The sequence below is a fragment of the Carcharhinus amblyrhynchos genome, chromosome 3, assembly GCF_965287045.1.
Source record: "Carcharhinus amblyrhynchos chromosome 3, sCarAmb.v2.hapA, whole genome shotgun sequence".
Lineage (NCBI taxonomy): Eukaryota > Metazoa > Chordata > Chondrichthyes > Carcharhiniformes > Carcharhinidae > Carcharhinus > Carcharhinus amblyrhynchos.
The window spans coordinates 135,065,531-135,086,586 of record NC_137326.1 but is presented as its reverse complement, the minus strand read 5'-3'; the positions used below and the strand labels follow the sequence as shown (position 1 = coordinate 135,086,586).

Sequence of the window (21,056 nt, the reverse complement as noted above, 5' to 3'; positions counted from 1 at the left end):
TCTCGTTCTCAATCCCTTCATGAGTGGGAACAGTTTTTCCCAATTGACTCTGTTCAGATCCTTCATGATTTATAGTACCTCTTATCGAATCTTCTCTCAGCCTTCTTTTCTCTGAGGACGATTCCCATGACACCAATCACAGAATAATCACAGGTAATTTTCCTCCTATTCAACAGTGCTCTTAAAGCAAGTTATGGGAATAAAATGGATACTCGTTTCATCTACGTAAGTCACAACATGACACAGTAATTAACCTCATGCCACGTAGTTTGGGAGGCATGAAAAGGCACTACACAAATGCACATTATTTCCAGAGTCGCTGGGTTTGAATACCTAATAGTTACAGATACTCATTTGAGTACAATCTGCTTTCATAACTAAAGTTATTCATCCCTGGAACCATTCTCGTGAGTCTTTTCTGCACTCTGTCTAATGCCTTCACATCCTTCCTCAAGTGTGGTGCCCAGAACAGGATGCAGTACTCCAGCCGAGACTGAACGAGTGTATTATAAAAGTTGATCATAATCACCTTGCTCTTGTTATCTGGAAGCCTTCAATGATTTATACACATATGCACATAGGTCCCGCTCTCCTGTAGCCCATTTAAAGTTGTACCCCCTACTTTATGCTGTCTCTTCATGTTCTCCTTAACCTTCTCTGCTCTAAGCAGAACATTCCAGATTCTTTCATAATGTAGATGCTCTCTACATAGCAGAAATTCCTCATCTTTGGAAATTCCAGTTAATCATTCTCCCAAAATAATTCAACACTTTAATGAAAATATCTATTTTCATTCCCTTTGGAAATTCCTGCATATTGGACCTTGGGGTCTGCTTGTCTCTCTGATCAGTTATGTGGCACCAGCTCGTCCTTGCTGGATTTTTAATCCCATGCCATAGTTACCTTCTGTTGCCTTGCCCCACTGCTCATTCCTGATGTGATAGCTTTGGAACCGTTTGACCGTAGACGTCCTTGCAGCTGAACTGCATTATTTTCCTTGTAGGTGGCAGAGGTGTAACTGCATAGAATTTACAGCGCAGAAACCTGACCCACTCATCCGAACCTGTTTGGCCTACTACTCCTTTTTCCCTTGTATCTGTCTAACTCCCACTTTTTGTTTTATTTTTTCCTGGGGTGTGGGTGTTGCAGGCAAGACCAGCGTTTGTTGCTCATCCCTAATTGCCCTTGAGAAGATGGTGGTATGGCTGCAATCCATTTGGTTTGAATTGTCTGTAGCAGTTTGGTACACTGGAATGGCTTGCTGGGATATTTCAAAGTCAACCACATCATTGTGGTTCTGGAGTCACGTGTAGGCCAGATCGGGTAAGGATTGTTGATTTCCTTTCACGGCAGACATTAATGAGCCAGATGTATTTTTACAGCTATCAGTGATTGATGAATTCCTGGTTCACCATTACTGGCTTTCAATTCAAGATTTATTAATCATTTGAGCTTAAATTCCACCAGCTGTTGTGGTGAGCTTTGAACCCATGTCTCTGGAGCATTGGCCTGGATCTCTGGATTGCTAAACATTCATTGTGATCATGCGTTCTCAATTCTCACACCCCTCTGGGTAAAGAAATTTCTTCTGGATTCCTTCTTGGATTTAATGGTAGCTATCTTAAATTTATGATTGCTAACTTTGGGTACCCCCACAAGTGGAAGCAACTCCTTCATATTTACTGTATCAAACACCTTTGTCATTTTAAAGGCTCAATCAGGTCAGAGATTGGACAGCTCAGCGTTGATCAGATTCTAGTCTCACACCTACCTCATCTTGGTGGTTTAGCACCTCACTGGAAAAATTAGTTGAGCTGTTTCACTTTGACTTTTATTAAAAAATGTTTTCATAAATACATGTGTCAGAACAGACACATTTTAATCAAAACAAAAAGTAATGACTCACAAAAAAATGTATGCAGTGCTTAACTCTGAGTACTGTGCAAATGCACTTGATTAAAACCAGCTGTGATAAAATGGAGAGGTAAGTGATTATAAATGACTTGTGGAATGTATGTAATGTGTAAATTATCTGATCATGACTGAGACAGTGCCAAGAAACTATAACTAGCCCCTTCATTAAGATCAAGGAAGAGATGTTGGAAGAACCCAGCAATCCAGTATATCTAAGCACAGAATCTGTGGTGACATCCGGTCAAATAATCTGTTAAAATCCATTGTCGAAATTGCCCATGGACAATGCCACTTGGGTTATGTAACAGTGTCCACATCAGGAGACGGAAAAGGTACATAAGAAGAAAGGAAAAATAAACAACAATTTTTGGTTTGGTTGCTGTAGCCACTCTAATTTTCATGTTGCTTTATTATGATTTACTGCTCTCTAATACTGACAGAAGAACATTGTTGAGATCTCATTCTGCATTAAATTGTGCCTCAACTTCCCACCTTCCCCATTCTACTTCTCTCCCACAGTTTTCCAGAATGAGGTTCTTGGCACGCTACAGCGAGGCATGGAAGAAAATATTTCCTGTGACCACCTTGTACTCGAGATCAACTCTCTCAAGTGAGTATCTTTAACCATTAGGTATTCAAGTGATTGTGGAAATAATGTGCATTTGTGTAGTGCCTTTTCATGCTTGCCAAAGTACCTTGCATGAGATTAATTATTATGTAGTGTTGTGACTGTTACGTAGATGAATCGAACCTCCATATTATTGCCATAAGTTGCTCTGAGAAAAGTATTGTTGAATAAGAAGAATTTCAGCAGAAAATTACCTATGATCATTCTGTGATTGGTATCATGGAAATCTTTAAAATTCTTCTGCCCCACTAGCACAGGCAACTGGAGTTTGATTTAGCATCTCATCCACAGCATCTTTAGGGTGCTGATCTCTAGTGAAGAAATGGATCTTTTCTCAGTCTCAAAATCCTCTGCTTTTCCCAGTCTCAAAATCCTCTGCTTTTCCCATTTTTTCCTATCACTGTCAGCAAACATGAGCTCATCAAAAACTGCTCAAATCTTAACTTGCATCAAGGCCCACTCACCCTTCACCTGTGCTCACAGGCCCGTATTGACTCTCAATCTAGCATTGACTTGATTTTGAAATTCCCATTCTTGTGTTCAAATCCCTCCATGGCCCCACTCCTCTCTGTAAATCTGTCACCTCCTCCGGCCCAATAAGCCTTCAAGATCTCTGCCCTCCTCCATTCTGATCTCTGGCACATCTCCTGTTTTAATCGCTCTGTCATTGGCAGATGCACTTTTATCTGGTTAGACTCTAAACTCTCAAATTCCCTCCTTAAACCTGCCTTTGTTCTTTCTAAATGGCTCTGCTTAAAATCTGCCTACTTGACCATGTTTTGGTCATTATAGTGGTCTTATAAACCTTTTTTCCTATAGAACCATAGAAAATTACAGCTCAGAAACAGGCCTTTTGGCCCCTCTTGTCTGTGCCAAACCATTTTTTGCCTAGTCCCACTGACCTGCACTTGGACCATATCCCTCCACACCCCTCTCATCCATGAACCCATCCAAGCTTTTCTTAAATGTTAAAAGTGAACCCGCATTTACCACTTTATCCAGCAGCTCATTCCACACTCCCACCACTCTCTGCGTGAAGAATCCCCCCCCGAATATTCCCTTTAAACTTTTCTCCTTTCACCCTTAACCCATGCCCTCTGGTTTTTTTCTCCCCTAGCCTCAGTGGAAAAAGCCTGCTTGCATTCACTCTATCTATGCCCATCATAATCTTATACACCTCTATCAAATCTCCCTTCATTCTTCCACACCCCAGGGAATAAAGTCTTAACCTATTCAATCTCTGTCTATAACTCAGCTTCTCAAGTCCTGGCAAATATGTAATTATTTTCCTGGCATTTGTTGAGAGTTCTGAGCATGTGTGGGTTTTGGAGGGCTTTTCAAGAGACTGTTTTATTAGTGCTCCTGTTTTCATAGTTATTACTGTTATTGTTAAACTTTGATATTTATTTGTATAAACAAGTTCTTTCTTTCAAACAATGCATTTCACTCCCTTATTTATGGTTTCAAGTTACCACAGTCACCTATCCTAATATGTCAACATGGTCTAGTCTTAAAATGTATTAATTTAAATTCCCATGACACACCATGATTCATTTTACTATGTTAGAGGCAGTATATAAACACAAACTGTTGTGATTTTTCCCCTTCCTAGGTACGCTTATAACATCACCATGAAGGATGTGACACAGATCACCACTAAGGTGATTCTAGACATGCCCTTGCAACTGCTGGGAGCTGGTGCCTCAGCTGCCCAGTACAGCAACACGCTCATCTCTGTGAGTATTTGGACCAAAGGAATAATCCTGGATGTGGTGAAGAGTACAGTAATATGAGAGAGTGATTCCCTGGGGCTGAAGATTTCCCATGCCTGGTAGAATGAGGCCATTGGGTGGTCGATTTCAGGCAACTTGAACTTGGTTTGCCAGGACAGAGAGTCATGAAAGCTTGAGAATATGTTTATTTATTATTGTCACAAGTAAGCTTACGTTAACACCACAATGAAATGACTGTGAAAATCCCCTAGTCACCACACACCAATGCACCTAATCAGCATGTCTTTCTTATGGTTATACTGGAGTCTGCAGATACAGTCTCACAGCCCAGAGTTTTGCATTAGCAGAAGCTCTTTCTCAGCATGACCAGACATGATGCTATCTTCTGATGTAGAGAGAGAGAGCTGTGACCTGACTAGCAGCAAATACATGGTGGGAGTGGGAACAAAATGGGAACACTGGGTGGGGGGATGTATACTAGAAAGTACTCATAGTGTGCCCATGGCATCATTACAAGTAAGCTGCAAAGGACTTGGTGTGCCAGATTCTTCTTTATTGGAAAGCCTTATGCTAAAGGCCAGTGAAGAATAGGTAGTAAGGATTTTTATAGAAACAAGACTACAAGACTCAGCTCCTCAGGTCTATTCTACCTCAGCTTGAATTGAATTCTATAAAAAAAAATCTGGAATTAAGAATCTACTGATGACCATGATAAAATCATTGTCGGAAAAACCCATCTGGTTCACTAACGTCCTTTAGGGAAGGAAATCTGCCATCCTTACCTGGTCTGGCCTACAGTCACAGGAATGTGGTTAACTCTCAACTGCCCTCTGAGCAAAGACAACTAGGAGTGAGCAATAAATACTGGCTAGCCAGCGATGCCCATGTCCCACGAATGAATACAAAAAAGTTTGCTGAAAATCATTGCCAGTCCTTATGAAAGGGCACAGACCCAAAACATTCACTCTGTTTCTCTAACCATTTATGCTGCAAGACGTCTTCCTTGTATTTCCAGCATATTCTGTTTTTATTTACCACGTGAAAGCCCTTCCAACCCTGAGGATGATCAAACCGATTCCTGCTTGTTACCATGAACTCTGTAACCAGTAGCCTACCCATTTGTCATATTTGGTAATGGGAAGACAAGGGACATGTGGTAATGTCACTGGACAAGTAATTCAGAGGTGTAGGCTAATGTCCTGGCATCTAATCCCACCATGACAGTGGTGGAATTTAAATTCAATCTATAAATTATTATTTTTTAAAAATCTGGAATTGGAAGCTAGTCTGAGTAATGATCAGCATGAAACCATTGTTGATTGTTGTTAAAAATCCATCTGGTTCACTAATGTCCTTTGGGGAAGAAAATCTGCCATCCTTACCTAGCCTGGCCTACATGTGACTCCAGAGCCACAGCAATGTGGTTCACTCTTAACTGCCCTCATGAGCAGCAAATATTGGTCTTGCCAATGACCAATGACCCTCATCCCATGAACAAACAGAAAAAACTGTCTGTCACAGGGTAATCACCCTCTCAACTTAAAGTTTATTTATTAGTCACAAGTAGCTTACATTCAAACTACAATGAAGTTACTGTGAAAATACCCCAGTCGTCACACTCCAGCACCTGTTCGGATATACTGTCTGCACGTCTTTCGGACTGTGGGAGGAAACCACAGGACCCAGAGGAAACCCACGCGTACACAGGGGGAACGTGCAGACCCCACACAGACGGTGACCCAACCCAGAAATCGAACCCAGTCCCTGGCGCTGTGAGGCTGCAGTGCTAACCACTGTGCCGCCCCTAACTTGATCAGAAAGGGTCAGCTACACGCTCAAACTTTTATCTATGAGCAGAGGTTGTGCATAATAAGGATGTGTATGAGTGTGTCCACCTCCTGAACTTTCAACTTTTGTGTGGGTGTTAATTACAGATTATTATTTATGAAAGTACAGTCACTTTTATTACATGAACAACATCTTTTCAAACCTGCAAATAGCAAGGATACAAAAACAGCAATGAGGCGAATAGTCAACTAATCTGCTTTAGGAGGAGCAAAAGCACGTCAGGTAGATTATTCAGAGCTTCAGAGAGATGACTGGGTACGGTTCCAATGAGCATGCCAGGTGCAACTTTAAGACATGACTGGGAATGGCTGTACTAAGTTGCCAAATTGCCTAAAATGTGAAAAATGTTGGCATTGTGCTCTGACTACAGGGAAACAGATCAAAAGATAAGATTTGCTGTTACAGACATGCAGTAAACATCACTGCAGGCCCATGTACAAACATATGAAGTAGGAACAGGAGTAGGCCATTTGGCCCCTCCTGCCTGCTCTGCCATTTGATAAGATCATGGTTGATCTGATTTTAACCTGTATTTTCCTGTCAATTCTCTATCCTCGTAGACTCTTAACAGATGAGGGAATCTATCTAACGCTGCCTAAAAAACTATCCAATGACCCTGCCTCCATTGCTGTCTGGGAAAGAGAATTCCACAGTTTAACAACCCTCTGAGAAAAAAATTCTCATCTATTTAAATGGGAAACCTGCTTGTTTTTAAACTGCATCCCCTTGTTCCAGTTTCTCCCACTTGGGAAAACATATTCTCAGCATCCACTGTTATCAAGTCCCCTCAGGACTTTTTGTTTCAATAAGATCACCTCCTCTGAACTCCAATGGATATAGGTCCAACATGTTCAACCTTTGCTTGTAAAATAACCCCACCATCCCAGGAATCAGTTGAGTGAAGCTTCTCCAAACTCTTTCTACTGCAATTTTATCCTTTCTTGAGGAGACCAAAAGTGTTCACATTGCTCAAGATGTGGTCTCAGCAACGCCCTGTGTGAGTGTAGCAAAACTTCCCTGTTTTTATATTCCATTCCTCTTGCAATAAATGACAACATTCCATTCACATTCCTAATCACTTGCTGTGCCTGCAGTTTAACTTTTTGTGATTCACGTACCAAGACACCCAGATCCCACAGATTTTCTGCAAAATCTCTCCATTTCAACAGTATGCTTCTTTTATTATTCTTGCTAACAGTGTGGGCAGGTTCACATTTCCTCACCCTGTCAATAAGTGTAAAACTATATTCTGCACCCTCTCCTTTCCTTCTCCCCTAGGTACTTTATAAACGGTTTGTTTGTCTGTATAACTCGCAAGAAACAATACTTTTCACTGTATCCCAACATGTGACCATAATAAATCAAATCAAAATTTTGCGGCATTATATTCCAGTGTGTACTGAGTGCTTCCAGATTTGATTTATTATTGTCACATGTATTAACAAACAGTGAAAAGTATTGTTTGTTGCACTATACAGACAAAGCATACCGTTCATAGAGAAGAAAACGTGAGAGTGCAGAATATAGTGTTACAGTCTTAGCTACCGTGTAGAGAAAGATCAGAGGCTGTATCACAGGTTGTAGCACAGTTTACAAGGTCAGTTGTGTCTGTAAGACGCCACCTCTAACAGAGCAGCATTCCCTCAGTATTGCACTTGGCTGCTCAGGTTTCATTAGGTAACATTATTCTCACTGTTCAGGCCACCATATTTATTTATCTTGGGAAAGAAAAATTGCAAAAATAATCAGTCTCATTGCCAGCATTTAAGCAAAGCTCTTAGATTGAGGCGAGAGCTCACACTGACTGATGAAATCATTGGTCATGTAGTGTTATTAATTTTCTTATTGACATTTACTCAGTGGTGTAGAAGTATTACTCTGAGAAAGTCTGGTTGGATTGTAGAGCTAGATGAAGATTTGGCAGCCCTTGAGGAGGTGGATGTTGCCACACCTTTGGGAGATGATAAAATAACAATGTTTTTCACTGGTGCAGCATGCCAGTTGATTAATTTGGTGGTTTTGCTTCTCGTGACACAGTTGGTTGTGGCCGTTGACTGTGAGAGGCAAGGGAAGAGCTGGGGGATTTATGTGAACAGATTGTGGAAGAGAACCTGAATATTCGTTACTGGAATACTATTTCCAAGGAGCAGACCTCAAACCTGCACTGGGCAACAACTTTCACTTTGCAAAATGGGTCTCCCCGCAGAATGAATGAATTGACAATGGAGCAGTCAGCAACTTCTTCGTAACTGCAGGTTGCAAGCTCTGTTTTCAGCTCATGAAAGCCAGCAGTGAGTGAGATGGAATGCTCTCCATTTCCCAGGATGTGTGCAGCCGCGACAACTCTCGAAACTCAACACTATCGCGATAAAGTAGTTAATCGGCAGCCCATTCACCAACTTACATCTCCAGTACATGGTGACTGCAGTGAGTACCAGCTCAAAACTGACTGCAGCAACTGGCCAAGGCTCCTGTGAGAGCATTGTTCAAACCTGTGACTTCTATCGCGTAGAGCAAGGGCAGCAGAAGCATTGAATCACCAGCATCTATAAGTTCCCCTTCAAGCCACGCACCATCCTAACTTGGAACTATACCACTGTTCCTTCACTGTCAAAATCTTGGTATTCTCTCCCTAAAAGCACCGTGTGTGTACATACACCACGTGGGCTGCAGCGGTTCAAGAGAAGTCCCTATCCATCAGCTTCTCAAGGTCAACTAGGGGTGGGCATTAAATACTAGTAATGAGACTGATTTTTTTTGCAATTTTTCTTCCCCAAGAGAAATAAATTTGGTGGCCCGAACAGTGAGAATAATGTTAGCTTATGCATGGGGTTGAGAAAGCAGAATTTAAATTTTGTCAGTGATTCTGCTTTCTATACACAATCACAGTTAACTGTAGAAACTACACAATATGGCACCTATTCTTACTGATCCCCGTTATCAGCTCGTACCCTGAGGATGTTGAACGTGATAATGACCTGAAATCAAACTTTCCCTATCGTGTTATAGTGCTGAACTTAGTCACCATCTGTAATTGCCAGTGAAAGGGAATGTGTGACATTTTTTCTCCTCTATTTCAGCTTCTGAAGAAATGGACACAGGTATTCAAGAATTATATTAAGAGGGCTGTAGATCACCAAAACTGCCTGGCTGCTATTGAAGAGTTTTTCACTGAGCACGAGGTGCTCTGGCCTGCTCTGGTCAAGGTACTGTAGACTTTCACTTCACCTCTTCTCGTCTGGTTATTAATCATTACCATGCGACACCCGCGGTTCACTATTTCAGCTTTTCCTGGAGAGATGCTGGCCAGGGCAGAGTCAGAGTTTCTACCTGTTCCTGTCCATAATCAGCTGTCATCATAGCTGCAGAGGGAGCACCTCTGTCTGCTGCCCTTTGGCTGCACCATTGGAATCTCTGGTTGCTTCACACCCAGGCACCTCCTTGCTGACATCCCAGCATCAGCTCTTTTCAGCAAAGGTTAATGACCTATCTGGGCTAGATAGGGTAGAGGTAGAGAGATTTTTCGCGCTTAGAAAGGATAGCAGAACTAGAGGGCACAGTCTCAAAATAAGAAGGCGGGGTGGGGGGGGGCAGTTTAGATCGGGGTTGAGGAGGAACTTCTTCACTCAAAGGGTGGTGAGTCTCTGGAATTCTCTGCCCATTGAAGTGGGGGAGGCTACCTCGCGAAATATATTGAAGTCACAGGTCGATAGATTTCTGATAGACAAGGGAATTAAGGGTTATGGGGAGAAAGCAGGAAAGTGGAACTCATCCACTTCAGATCAGCCATGATCTTGTTGAATGGCGGGGCAGGCTCGAAGGGCTAGATGGCCTACTCCTGCTCCTATTTCTTATGTTCTTATTACCAAGAACAGGAATCCTGACTGATAGATCCTGAGGACCATAGAATCCTTTCAGTGCAGGTGGAAGTAATTTGGCCCATCCAGTTTGCACTGATTCTCCAACAGAATATGTCACCCTTAAGCACACCCTCCGCCCTATTCCAGTAACCCAACACATTTAGCACGGTTAATCCACCTAACCAACATTTTGAGTTACCAAGGGGCAATTTATTTTCGCCAATCCACCTCATCTGCACATCTTTGAACTGTAGGAGGAAACTGGAGGAAAGCCACGCAGATACGGGGAGAATGTGTAACCTTCACATGGATACTAACCCAAGGCCAGAATCAAACCTGGATCCCCGGTGCTGTGAGACAGCAATGCTATCTCTCTCTGCCTAGTTCAGGGCAGTCACAGTGGGCAGTAGCACAGCCTGACCTGTAGTAGCCGAGGTGAAATGTGTCACGACAGACCTACGTGGAGATGCTTTACTGAGCTGTAAATTATCCACTGGATGAACTTGAGGAATCATTGAAAACAATTCCTTATATATTTGTGGAAATAGTGGGTACCAAGAATAGTGAAGGGAAAACCCTTGTTACCCTACCTGTCAAACACTCCAGGGCAGACACAGCACTGTGTTGTATACAGAGTAAAGCTCTCTCTACACTGTCTCTTCTAGCACAGGATTAGATACAAAGTAAAGCTCCCTCTACACTAATCTATCAAACACTCCCAGGACAGTTACAGCATGCGGTTAGATACAGAGTAAAGCTCCCTCTACACTGTCCCCATCAAACACTCCCAGGACAGGTACAGCACGAGGTTAGATGCAGAGTAAAGCTCCCTCTACACTGTCCCTGTCAAACACTCCCAGGACAGGGACAGCACGGGGTTAGATACAGAGTAAAGCTCCCTCTACACTGTCCCCCATCAAACATTCCCAGGACAGGTACAGCACAGGGTTAGATACAGAGTAAAGCTCCCTCTACACTGTCCCCCCATCAAACACTCCCAGGACAGGGACAGCACGGGGTTAGATACAGAGTAAAGCTCCCTCTACACTGTCCCCCATCAAACATTCCCAGGACAGGTACAGCACGGGGTTAGATACAGAGTAAAGCTCCCTCTACACTGTCCCCCATCAAACATTCCCAGGACAGGTACAGCACGGGGTTAGATACAGAGTAAAGCTCCCTCTACACTGTCCCCCCATCAAACACTCCCAGGACAGGTACAGCACGGGGTTAGATACAGAGTAAAGCTCCCTCTACACTGTCCCCCATCAAACATTCCCAGGACAGGTACAGCACGGGGTTAGATACAGAGTAAAGCTCCCTCTACACTGTCCCCATCAAACACTCCCAGGACAGGTACAGCACAGGGTTAGATACAGAGTAAAGCTCCCTCTACACTGTCCCCGTCAAACACTATAAGCAGTCTCACAATACCAGGTTAGAGTCCAACCAGTTTATTTGATAGTAATCTCATAAGCTTCCAGAAACGGTGTTCCGACGTTTCCGAAAGCTTGTGAGATCACTATCAAATAAACCGGTTGGACTCTAACCTGGTGTTGTGAGACTTCTTACTGTTTTTACCCCAGTCCAACACCGGCATCTCTACATCATGGCCATAAAACACTCCCAGGACATGTCCTCCAAACTAATTTTTTCCCAACACATAGGAGTACAGGGTTTTATGAAGGGAAAGCTTTGCTTCATCCATTTTATCCAGCTGCAGTTGGGATTGCTGATGAAAAATCAGGATCGCTAATCCTGGCCAGGACTCCAGGACTTTTTGTTAACCGCTGACCGCTGCCCCAGCTGAGACCAGCTCAGTCACTCATTGTTTTGGCACTTTGAACTGTTGCCACTTGGTGGTGCTGTTATCTTCATTGCACCGATTATAGTGAAAAATATAACTTGAGCCAAGCATGTTTTTGCTCTCTGGACGTTCGGTTGTGCTGCTGTCAACTGAGAGTGTTCGAAGCGATTGCTGCTCTGATGGTTATGTAGATAACAATCTCTCAATCACGTCCTGCAATCTGTTTTAAGAGACTGTCTCGAAATTCCTTGTAGCTGACCTCACCCTGCTGTTTCTGAATGGCCATGATGTGGAGATTGGGGTGTTGGACTGGGGTAAGGTCTCTGAATGGCGACAGCTTGGGTGAGTTATCAGAAAGATGCTGAAGCTGTCGAATTGTTCAGCAGCAAAAACAGCCGATTGTCTCATCAGGAAATTGTTTGGTGGGGGAAATTAAAGATTAAAATAAATGTGATAATGAGTGTGTGAAACACCCATGCTGTGTCCATCTGCACTGAGAAATGTCCAGCTGTACAATTCCAGTTTCCGCCCTTCCAAATTTGAGTAGTGTCTGGTGGGAGTTGTGTGAACTGAATAACACTGGGAGTTGACGTCTGTTTGTGGCTGGTGATATTAACATGCAGATTCACACAGCCTTTAAAGACTGTTTATTTCAGTACGATTTTCAATGACATAATAATCAGCTCACTAAAGCAGCTCAGCAAAAGCATTAGAGCTTTTAACTCTTTAGTTTACACATTGGGATAGTTATTATTCTGGAGGCAAACATTTGATTGAAATTTCCCCGTACACTCCATCAAGCAAATATTTTGACCATTGAGTGTTTTTATTTGTCCTTTTATTATTACACAATTCTGAGACAACCAGAAGACGATAATTTGGAGAAAATTTAACAAAAGGTTGTCCGAATCGCCATTTATTTAACTTGCATTTATTCAACTTGCATCAAGATAGCCTTTAACGTAGGAAAGCGTTCCCAAGGCCCTTCAAAGAACAGAGAACAACACAGCACGGGAAACAGGCCCTTCGGCCCAACGAGCCCGCACCACCATTTTAACTTTATGAGTCCCCTCTCCACCCATGACCCTTGTCTGTGTTTAACTTCACTTCACAGGATGTTGCCAAACAAAATTTGTCACTGAGACTTAGGAAAATGTTAGGACAGGCGACCAAAAACTAGCTCAAAATGATACAGAAGAAATAGAAGTAGGAGTGGCCAGCAGTCCCTTCCAGTCTGTCCCACCAATCAGTATGATCATGGCTGATCTATGCTGGCCTCCTTTTCTCTGCCATTTCCCAATGGCCCTCTGTTCCTTGATCTATCAAATATTTATCCACCTCCACTTCAAATACTTGTCCACCATCCTTTGGGGCAGAGAATTTCAGAGATTCATCACCCTCTGCAAGAAGAAATTTCTACGCACCTCAGTTTTAAATGACTGGCCCTTTATCTTGTAGCTGTGTCCCCTTGTTTGAGATTCTCCCACCAGTGAAACATCTCACCATCTACTCTGTCAAGGTAGGTTTTATTGAATGTCTTAAAGGAGGAAAGAGAGACAGATGTTTAAGGAGGGAATTCCAGTGACCTCATCAGCTGAAGGCATGGCCACCAGTGGCAGACTGGTTAAAATCGGGGACATTCAAAAGGTCAGAATGAGAGGAGCACAATGATCTCGGAGAATTATGTGATTGGAGATGATTACAGAAATGGGCAGGGGTGAAAGCCACAGAGAGATTTGAAAACACAGAGTGTGTAGCTCAGTGAGCATGATGGGTGAATGGGACACGGTGTTCACTAGGATATGGGCAGCAGAGTTTTGGATGGGCTTCAGTTTGTGGAAACTAGGTTGTTGGATCTTTTAAACTGGGAACTGATGAGTTTATTCTGTATCTGGCTCAGGCACTGATGATGTTGTATCAGCTGGAAGTGTTGGCTGAAGAAACCATCCTCGCCTGGTTCTCTCAGAGTGCATCTACAGAGAAGGGGAGAAAACTTCGAAAACATCAAGGAGTGAGTGCATGGCTAACAATCTCCCTTCATGTCATTGATCCCTCTGGGAGTTACATTAATGAATTTTCTACATGTTGTATGGTTGAATCATAGAGCAAGGAGGAGTCCATTCAGCCCATCATGCCTCTGCAGGTTCATTGAAAGAGCTAACTAACTAATCTCTCAGCCTCCTCTTTTCCCTTCCTTTCCTTGTCAAGTATTTATTCAGTTCACTATGAAATGTACAGTTAGATCTATTTCTACTGCCATTAAGGGATTGTGTTCTAGGTCCTGACACAATCCCACAGTTCCTCAGCTGCCACTTGGATGTTTTTTTTACCAATTGTCATGTTGAACTGTGGAAATTCTCAGCACAGGAGGAGGCCATTCAGCCTCATTGTTCCTTTGCTAGCTCTTTTAATCTCATACCTTTACTTTTTGCCCATGACCCTGTAAGTCTTTTAAAATGATTTATAGAATCAACTTCCGTCACCTTTACTGATCAAACAGTCAAAATCCTGACACTTTTCTGGGTGAAATGATTTTGCCTCAAAATCCTTTGCTGGTGATTTTACATCTGTGGCCTCTGCTGATTGCCCTACTCAGAGGAATTTTTCTTTATCTCAAAGCAACCTGGAAATCACAATTAAGTCATCTCTGAACTTTGTATATTCCAAAGGAAAACAGTCCAAACTTTTCCAACCACCTGTATCCCTATCCATGTCCTCTGGTTACCCACCCTCCTACCAGTGGAAACAGTCTCTCTGCTCACGCTCTGAAAACCCTCATGTTCTGTTAACAATGTCTGTGCCAACACGTCTCAAAAGATAGAAAAACCGTGACCCTAGCCGCACAGATCCCTTAGATCCATAGGCAGGTGAACAGATTAAGCACAGTGTGATCAGGTTCGGCTGTGTTGCTTTCCTCTCTCAAATAGCTTGGTGATGTTGCTTGCCTTGTACATGAAGACTGACAATTTGAACAAGATATCGGAACACTTATAGTTTCCCTGCGACCATTAACCCAGAACACTCGCGCTATCCCTGTGACTGTTAACCTGGAGCACTTGAGTCGGTGTCTTTGAATGGGCGAGAGTCTGGAAAAAGCTGCCAGAGGTAGTAGTAGAGGCGGATACAATTTTATCTTTTAAAAAGCATTTAGATATTTACATGGGTACGATGGGTATAGAGAGATGTGGCTCAAATGCGGGCAATTGGGATTAGCTAAGGGTTTTAAAAAAAAAGGCCAGCATGGACAAGTTGGGCCAAAGGGCCTATTTCCATGCTGTAAACCTCTATGACTTTATGAGTTGAGTAGAGGGCCATGGGGAAACGGCATAGAAAAGGAACATCTTCAGGGAGAAGGGGATACTGAGGCAGTGGAGAAGGCAAACTAGCAAGCCAGAAATAAAATTAACTTCTGTTTTGTTTTGGATACTGAGATTGGAACCAGCCTTCAAGGTATCTATTAGTGTCACTAATTTTCTGTGGCCTCAGACAGATAATGTGCAGTCTGATCTTGAATAACAAATCCAGGCTGATATTACGCAAAATGGCCGTATTTGTTCTGGGACTTGAAGTGGGTGGTATAATTGTGTTGGAACAAGGGGAACTCTCTTTGCTGTGCAGAGCAAACAGCTTACAAACAGGCTGAGACTGAAATAAAACCGGAGATGCTGAGAAAGCTCAGTAGGTCTGGCAGCATCTGCGGAGAAAAGCAGCATTAATGTTTCGAGCTCAATCGGACTGTTCTTTGGTATTCAGGATGGGTTTGATGCTGTGTGAATTGTGTGTGAAATCGGTTCACGTTTCCTAACGGGTTCCTTTATTCTTCAGGTCCAAAAGTTTATCAAGTGGCTTGAAGAGGCAGAGGTAGAATCATCGGAGGGAGAGGATTAACCACATCACACGGATTTGCAGAGTTTTCACAAATTACAACATCACCAGTGCCAGAAGTGCCCGGTCAGGTCGGCCAGACCTGAAATTCATTTGTTTGTTTAACTTATAAGTGCAAGGAGTAAAAGAATTCATTAGAAGATTGAAGGCTCTGATCAGATTGGAATGGTCTCTTGCCATTTGCTGGTTCCTGCCAATTTCTGCACTTTGGAAACACTTCAGAACTGGCAGGGTCTTTTACACAAGGGACCTGTGTTTATGTCGCAAATCAAATTGATGGGATCAAAGTCTCTGCTCGTTCTTAAGGGTCGTCTGTGGAATGGGTTTGGGCTACTCTATTAGGCATGAGTACACAGCACAAAACACACTCTCAATCAGCAGCAATTTCTTAATCTAGCTTAGAGACGTCATAGCCTGGCTAGTGTAGAAAATGGAAAAACGTGACTTTGACGCAGTAAGAGGCTAGAACACATTATGATGGTATAAAGATTTACTGTGTTTTTAACTCTGTACTGTACCTACCCTGGTGTGTTTGATGGGAACAGCAGAGAGGGAGCTTTGCTCCGTATCTAACCCCTGAGACTGTTTGATGCGGACAGTGTAGAGGGAGCTTTGCTCAGTATCTAACCCCTGAGACTTTGATGCGGACAGTGTAGAGGGAGCTTTGCTCTGTATCTAACCCTGTGCGGTATCTATGCTGGAAGTGTTTAATGAGGACAGTGTAGAGTTTTGCTCTTATCCTGTGCTGAAAGTATTTAGGAGATAAAATTGAGGGAACATAACTAATACATGGGGCATCTAACTCAGATTGTTTTGCGGACTTTATTCTGTACCTAGGCCACTGTATATCTGATTTGTTGCTGATAGTTACAAAGAAAGTTTTCCATTCTTAGCAAGAACATCCCTTTTGAAAGGTACCAAAATTAATTCAATGGAAAAAAAAGTGACAGATTCTCAGTGGAAAGGGGACCGGAGGATGTAAAATTGAAAGCCCCTCGTTGCTGCTCTTTCGGAAATGTCTTGCTGCGTCCATCACTGAACCGGAGAATAAAACCACACTGTTCAGGGACTCATTCTTCTACCAATATCACCTGAGGGGAAATGACTTCGTGAATTAGTCTGTCTACCCCGCTTTTGAGATGTTGCTGAGTGGTTCAAAGCAGGCAAAAGGCAGAGTTAAGTCGGGTTTGTGGTGCCTGGAGCGACAGACTGCAGTACCGGACGAAAAGCTTTCTCCAAGAGGCACCCTTTGAGAAGCCCAATACCAGAGCTTCATATTTGCTCCCGTCATCCCGTCATGTGGAGCGAGAATACTACAAATTCTCAGGCAAATATGTGAGCAAGCCACCCATCAATGTCTCCTTACAGAATATGACTTGACAAATACATGTGGCGATAACGCAACAGTAAACAGTGTCAATGGCTCTTGCCTTGGAAGATTAGATTAAAAAATCCATTTTGGTTGAAAGACCCTGAGGTGTTCTCTGTCTGTAATAAAAGCAAATTTCTGCAGATGCTGCAATCTGACCCTTTGACAATTCATCGTCTAGACTTGAAACGTCAGCTCTTTTCTCTCCTTACAAATGCTGCCAGACCTGCTGAGATCTTCCAGCATTTTCTCTTTTGGTCTCCCCTGTCTGTGTTGAGCAAGCTGATGCCAGCAGATCAAGCATGCAGGCTGCTAAACCACTCCTCTATGTCCCCTGCTCTTTCCTGATTCCTGCTGGAAATGAATTCGGACCAGACAAGCTCAGCTGTGATATCCTCTGTGATCGAAGAGCCACCACTCTATCCCATTTGGCACATGAGGAATGGTTATTGTGGCCCAATGGGACCAGTACTCTGATCTGTCAGTGGTATTTTGTACCCCAACATGTATACGGCCCCTGTTAACCCAGCATTGACATACAAGAACCCAGCTCCTGTGAGGCCTATACTCTGGCGCTTTTGAGACGGTCCCTGTGCAACCTTGCTTTGTCTGTATAGCACCCAAGAAACAATACTTTTCACTGTATACTAATACATGTGACAGTAATAAATCAAATCAAACTTACACACCAAGAAGCATCTGTTTCTTTGTAACAAAAGCCAAACGCTGGAAATCTGAAACAAAAACAGATTGCTGGAAATGCTCAATAGCTCTGGCAGCGTCTGTGGAGAGAGAAAGAAACAAGAGTTCATGTTTCAAATCAATGACTTGTCATCAGAATTAATGAAGGTTCCTGTGGAACCCACCGCCCAACATGGACAACTTCAAGAATAGGGATTAATTTGGTACAAAAGTGTCAGTTTTATGAAGCTTGTGGAGTTTTGAGTGCTGTTGCTTCCAATTGTTGGCAGATGAATGATAAACAGGAGGTTTGGGTCTGCAACACTTTGCTGAATGTAAGTGAACGGTAGTGAGTTCAACTGCTGTTTGTGGAGGTAGGGAAGAGCTGGATTTTAAGTAATAATTAAAAGATGCTTTTACTCGAGAGAAGCCGTTATCGGTGATTGTACAGCTAGCTCGCTTATCTGCACTGAGTAGCAGTTATCGGTGATTGTACAGCTAGCTTGCTCAGCTGCACTGGGAAACAGTTATCTTGGCCATGTCTTTTTTGCAGTAGACTCGCGTGACTAAGTTGTGATCTGTGCATGACTAAAAGCAGAGTTAACGAGGATTTAAATAGGGAAGCAGGGCACTATCCTGAAACTGGCGGTGACCTGTGACTGAATCATATTAGGTTGTATTTATTCTTAGAAATTGAATTTTGTTTATATGCACAAGATAGTGAAATAAATCAAATCTCAGAGGAATGGATGTGTAGAAACTGGCAGCAGCTCCCAGATGTGCCCAAAATAAAGGCTGCTTAAGGAGTTTGTGTTTCAATTCTAAGTCGAATAGATATTTACTGTGGCTTTTTCATCATCCTCCCCCCACCAACCATGCTTTTATTGGCATGGGAAACATTTCTATATGTATGCATTGCGGCAGCAGTTGGGGGCAGGGAGGATTAATCAATGTGCCAGACTGCTCCTGAAACTAATTTGGATTCAATATTGATTAATAAACTCAACATAATGGAGGATGGAGCACGTCTGACACATGTGTAACTCTTGTACAAAATTGCTGTTTTTGTATGGAAGGCTATTTAAATACACTCCACAGGTGTATGAACAGTTGGGGGAGGTGTCAACGGGCTGTATCGTTGAAATGTCGCCTCTGTCAGTGGGTTTAACCCCACTTAGAGGCTTGGCAGTATCGAGGGAACTGCTGATGATAAACTGAGGCTCCTATCTGTCATCTCAGTTTTTTTTATTCAATCATGGGACATGGGCATTGCTGGCTGACCATCTTTACATAAGAAATAGGAGCAGGAGTAGGCCATCTAGCCCTTCGAGCCTGCCCCGCCATTCAATAAGATCATGGCTGATCTGTCGTGGCTCAGTTCCACTTTCCCGCCCTCTCCCCATAACCCTTAATCCCCTCTCTTATCAAAAACCCATCAACCCGCGTCGTAAAAATATTTAGCGAGGCAGCCTCCACCACCTCAACAGGCAGAGAATTCCAGAGATTCACCACCCTTTGAGTGAAGAAGTTCCTCCTCAACTCCGTTCTAAACCGCCCCCCCTTTATCTTGAGGCTGTGCCCCCTAGTCCTACTGTCCTTTCTGAGCGGGAAGAGCCTCTCCACCTCTATCCTATCCATCCCATTCATCATCTTATACGTCTCAATGAGATCTCCCCTTATTCTTCTAAACTCTAACGAGTACAAGCCTAGTTTATTCAGCCTCTCCTCATAGCTCAATCCCCTCAACTCCAGTATCAGCCTAGTAAACCTCCTCTGCACTCCCTCCAAGGCCAAAATATCCTTGCGTAAGTGCGGCGACCAAAACTGCACACAGTACTCCAGCTGCGGCCTCACCAATGCCCTATACAGCTGCAGCAAGACCTCCCTACTTTTATATTCAATCCCCCTCGCTATGAAGGCCAGCATCCCATTCGCCTTCCTGACCACCTGCTGCACCTGCAGGCTGGGTTTTTGCGACTCATGCACAAGGACCCCAAGGCCCCTCTGCACCGTCGCCTGCTGCAGTTTTTCGCCCCATAAGTAATAGTCCTTCCTACCATTCTTCCTACCAAAGTGGACCACCTCGCACTTGCCAACATTAAATTCCATTTGCCATTTCCTGGCCCATTCGCCCAGCCTATCTAGATCCTTCTGCAGACTCTCCGCGCAATTTACCGTTCCACCAATCTTGGTGTCATCAGCAAATTTCGACCCCATACACTCGGTTCCCTCCTCCAGATCATCTATATAAATGGTAAATAGCTGAGGCCCCAGCACCGACCCCTGGGGCACTCCACTAGTCACCAACCGCCAATCCGAATAGCACCCATTGACCCCCACTCTCTGTCTCCTATTTGACAACCAATCCTCTATTCATGCTAACACCCTACCCCCAACTCCATGCAGCCTTACCTTCTGCAATAACCTCTTGTGAGGTACCTTGTCAAATGCCTTCTGAAAATCAAGAAAGACCACATCCACCGGCTCTCCTCTATCCACCGCCCTAGACAGTTGCCCTTGAGAAGGTGGTGGTGAGCTGTCTTGAAACACTGCAGCCCCACTGCTGTGGGTTGGTTTACAGTGCCGTTAAAGAGGGAATTCTAGGATTTTGACCCGGTGATTATGAAGGAATGGCAAGCAAAAGACCCTGTGGCACTATTTTGAAAGAATAAGGGAGTGTGCCAAATATTTATCCCTCAATCAAATCAGTAAATGTTCTGGTTAATGTCAGTGCTGTTTGTGGGATCTTACTGTGTGAAGGTTGGCTGTTGTGTTTCCCACAATGCAGTAGTGGCTTCACTTATTTTGTGGGCAGTTTAATCACTTTTTGGCAATCCTGTAACAGGATCAAGTGACTTTCCTTTGATTCCGTGGGATGACTTCCCCCATTTGATGCTTGTGTTATCCCCTCAAAGTTCCTTTCTTAAGCCAGCTAACGCTTGATCTCGTTAAATGCCATGGAAAGGATGCTCTGTTTTATATTTGAACATCGAATATTCAGAGATTTAAGGATTATCCTAGTTATCAGCTAGCTTAATTCCCCTAGTGAAAGATCATGTACATTAATTCCCCTTTCCAAAGCTTTTTCATTGTTGGATGTCTCAGTTCTAACAGCTGATGAGTACAGTTTAAGACCATGAGTGTTGTACTCTTAACCAGTTTGATACAGTTAAAATATAGGAACAGATTGACAAAAAAATCAGGCTCTGTCTGGTTGACTTTCTGATGTGGAGAAGCCGTGTTAGACTGGGGTAAACACAGTAAGAAGTCTCACAACACCAGGTTAAAGTCCAACAGGTTTATTTGGTAGCAAAAACCACTAGCTTTCAGG

The 21,056-nt window shown here is 43.3% G+C and overlaps 1 protein-coding gene across 1 annotated transcript in view; it reads left to right on the top strand.

The window, feature by feature from the left end:
- The window catches only part of eif2b5 (eukaryotic translation initiation factor 2B, subunit 5 epsilon), a 47,327-nt gene extending 28,319 nt beyond the window's left edge, over positions 1-19,008 (top strand). The window contains exons 12-16 of the mRNA XM_080186066.1: positions 2,434-2,524; positions 4,155-4,278; positions 9,204-9,329; positions 13,691-13,801; positions 15,616-19,008. Of these exons, the coding sequence (XP_080042192.1) occupies positions 2,434-2,524; positions 4,155-4,278; positions 9,204-9,329; positions 13,691-13,801; positions 15,616-15,678 (515 nt within the window). The 3' untranslated portion in view covers positions 15,679-19,008. The remainder of the gene's footprint in view (positions 1-2,433; positions 2,525-4,154; positions 4,279-9,203; positions 9,330-13,690; positions 13,802-15,615) is intronic.
- The last annotated feature ends 2,048 nt before the right edge of the window (positions 19,009-21,056 follow it).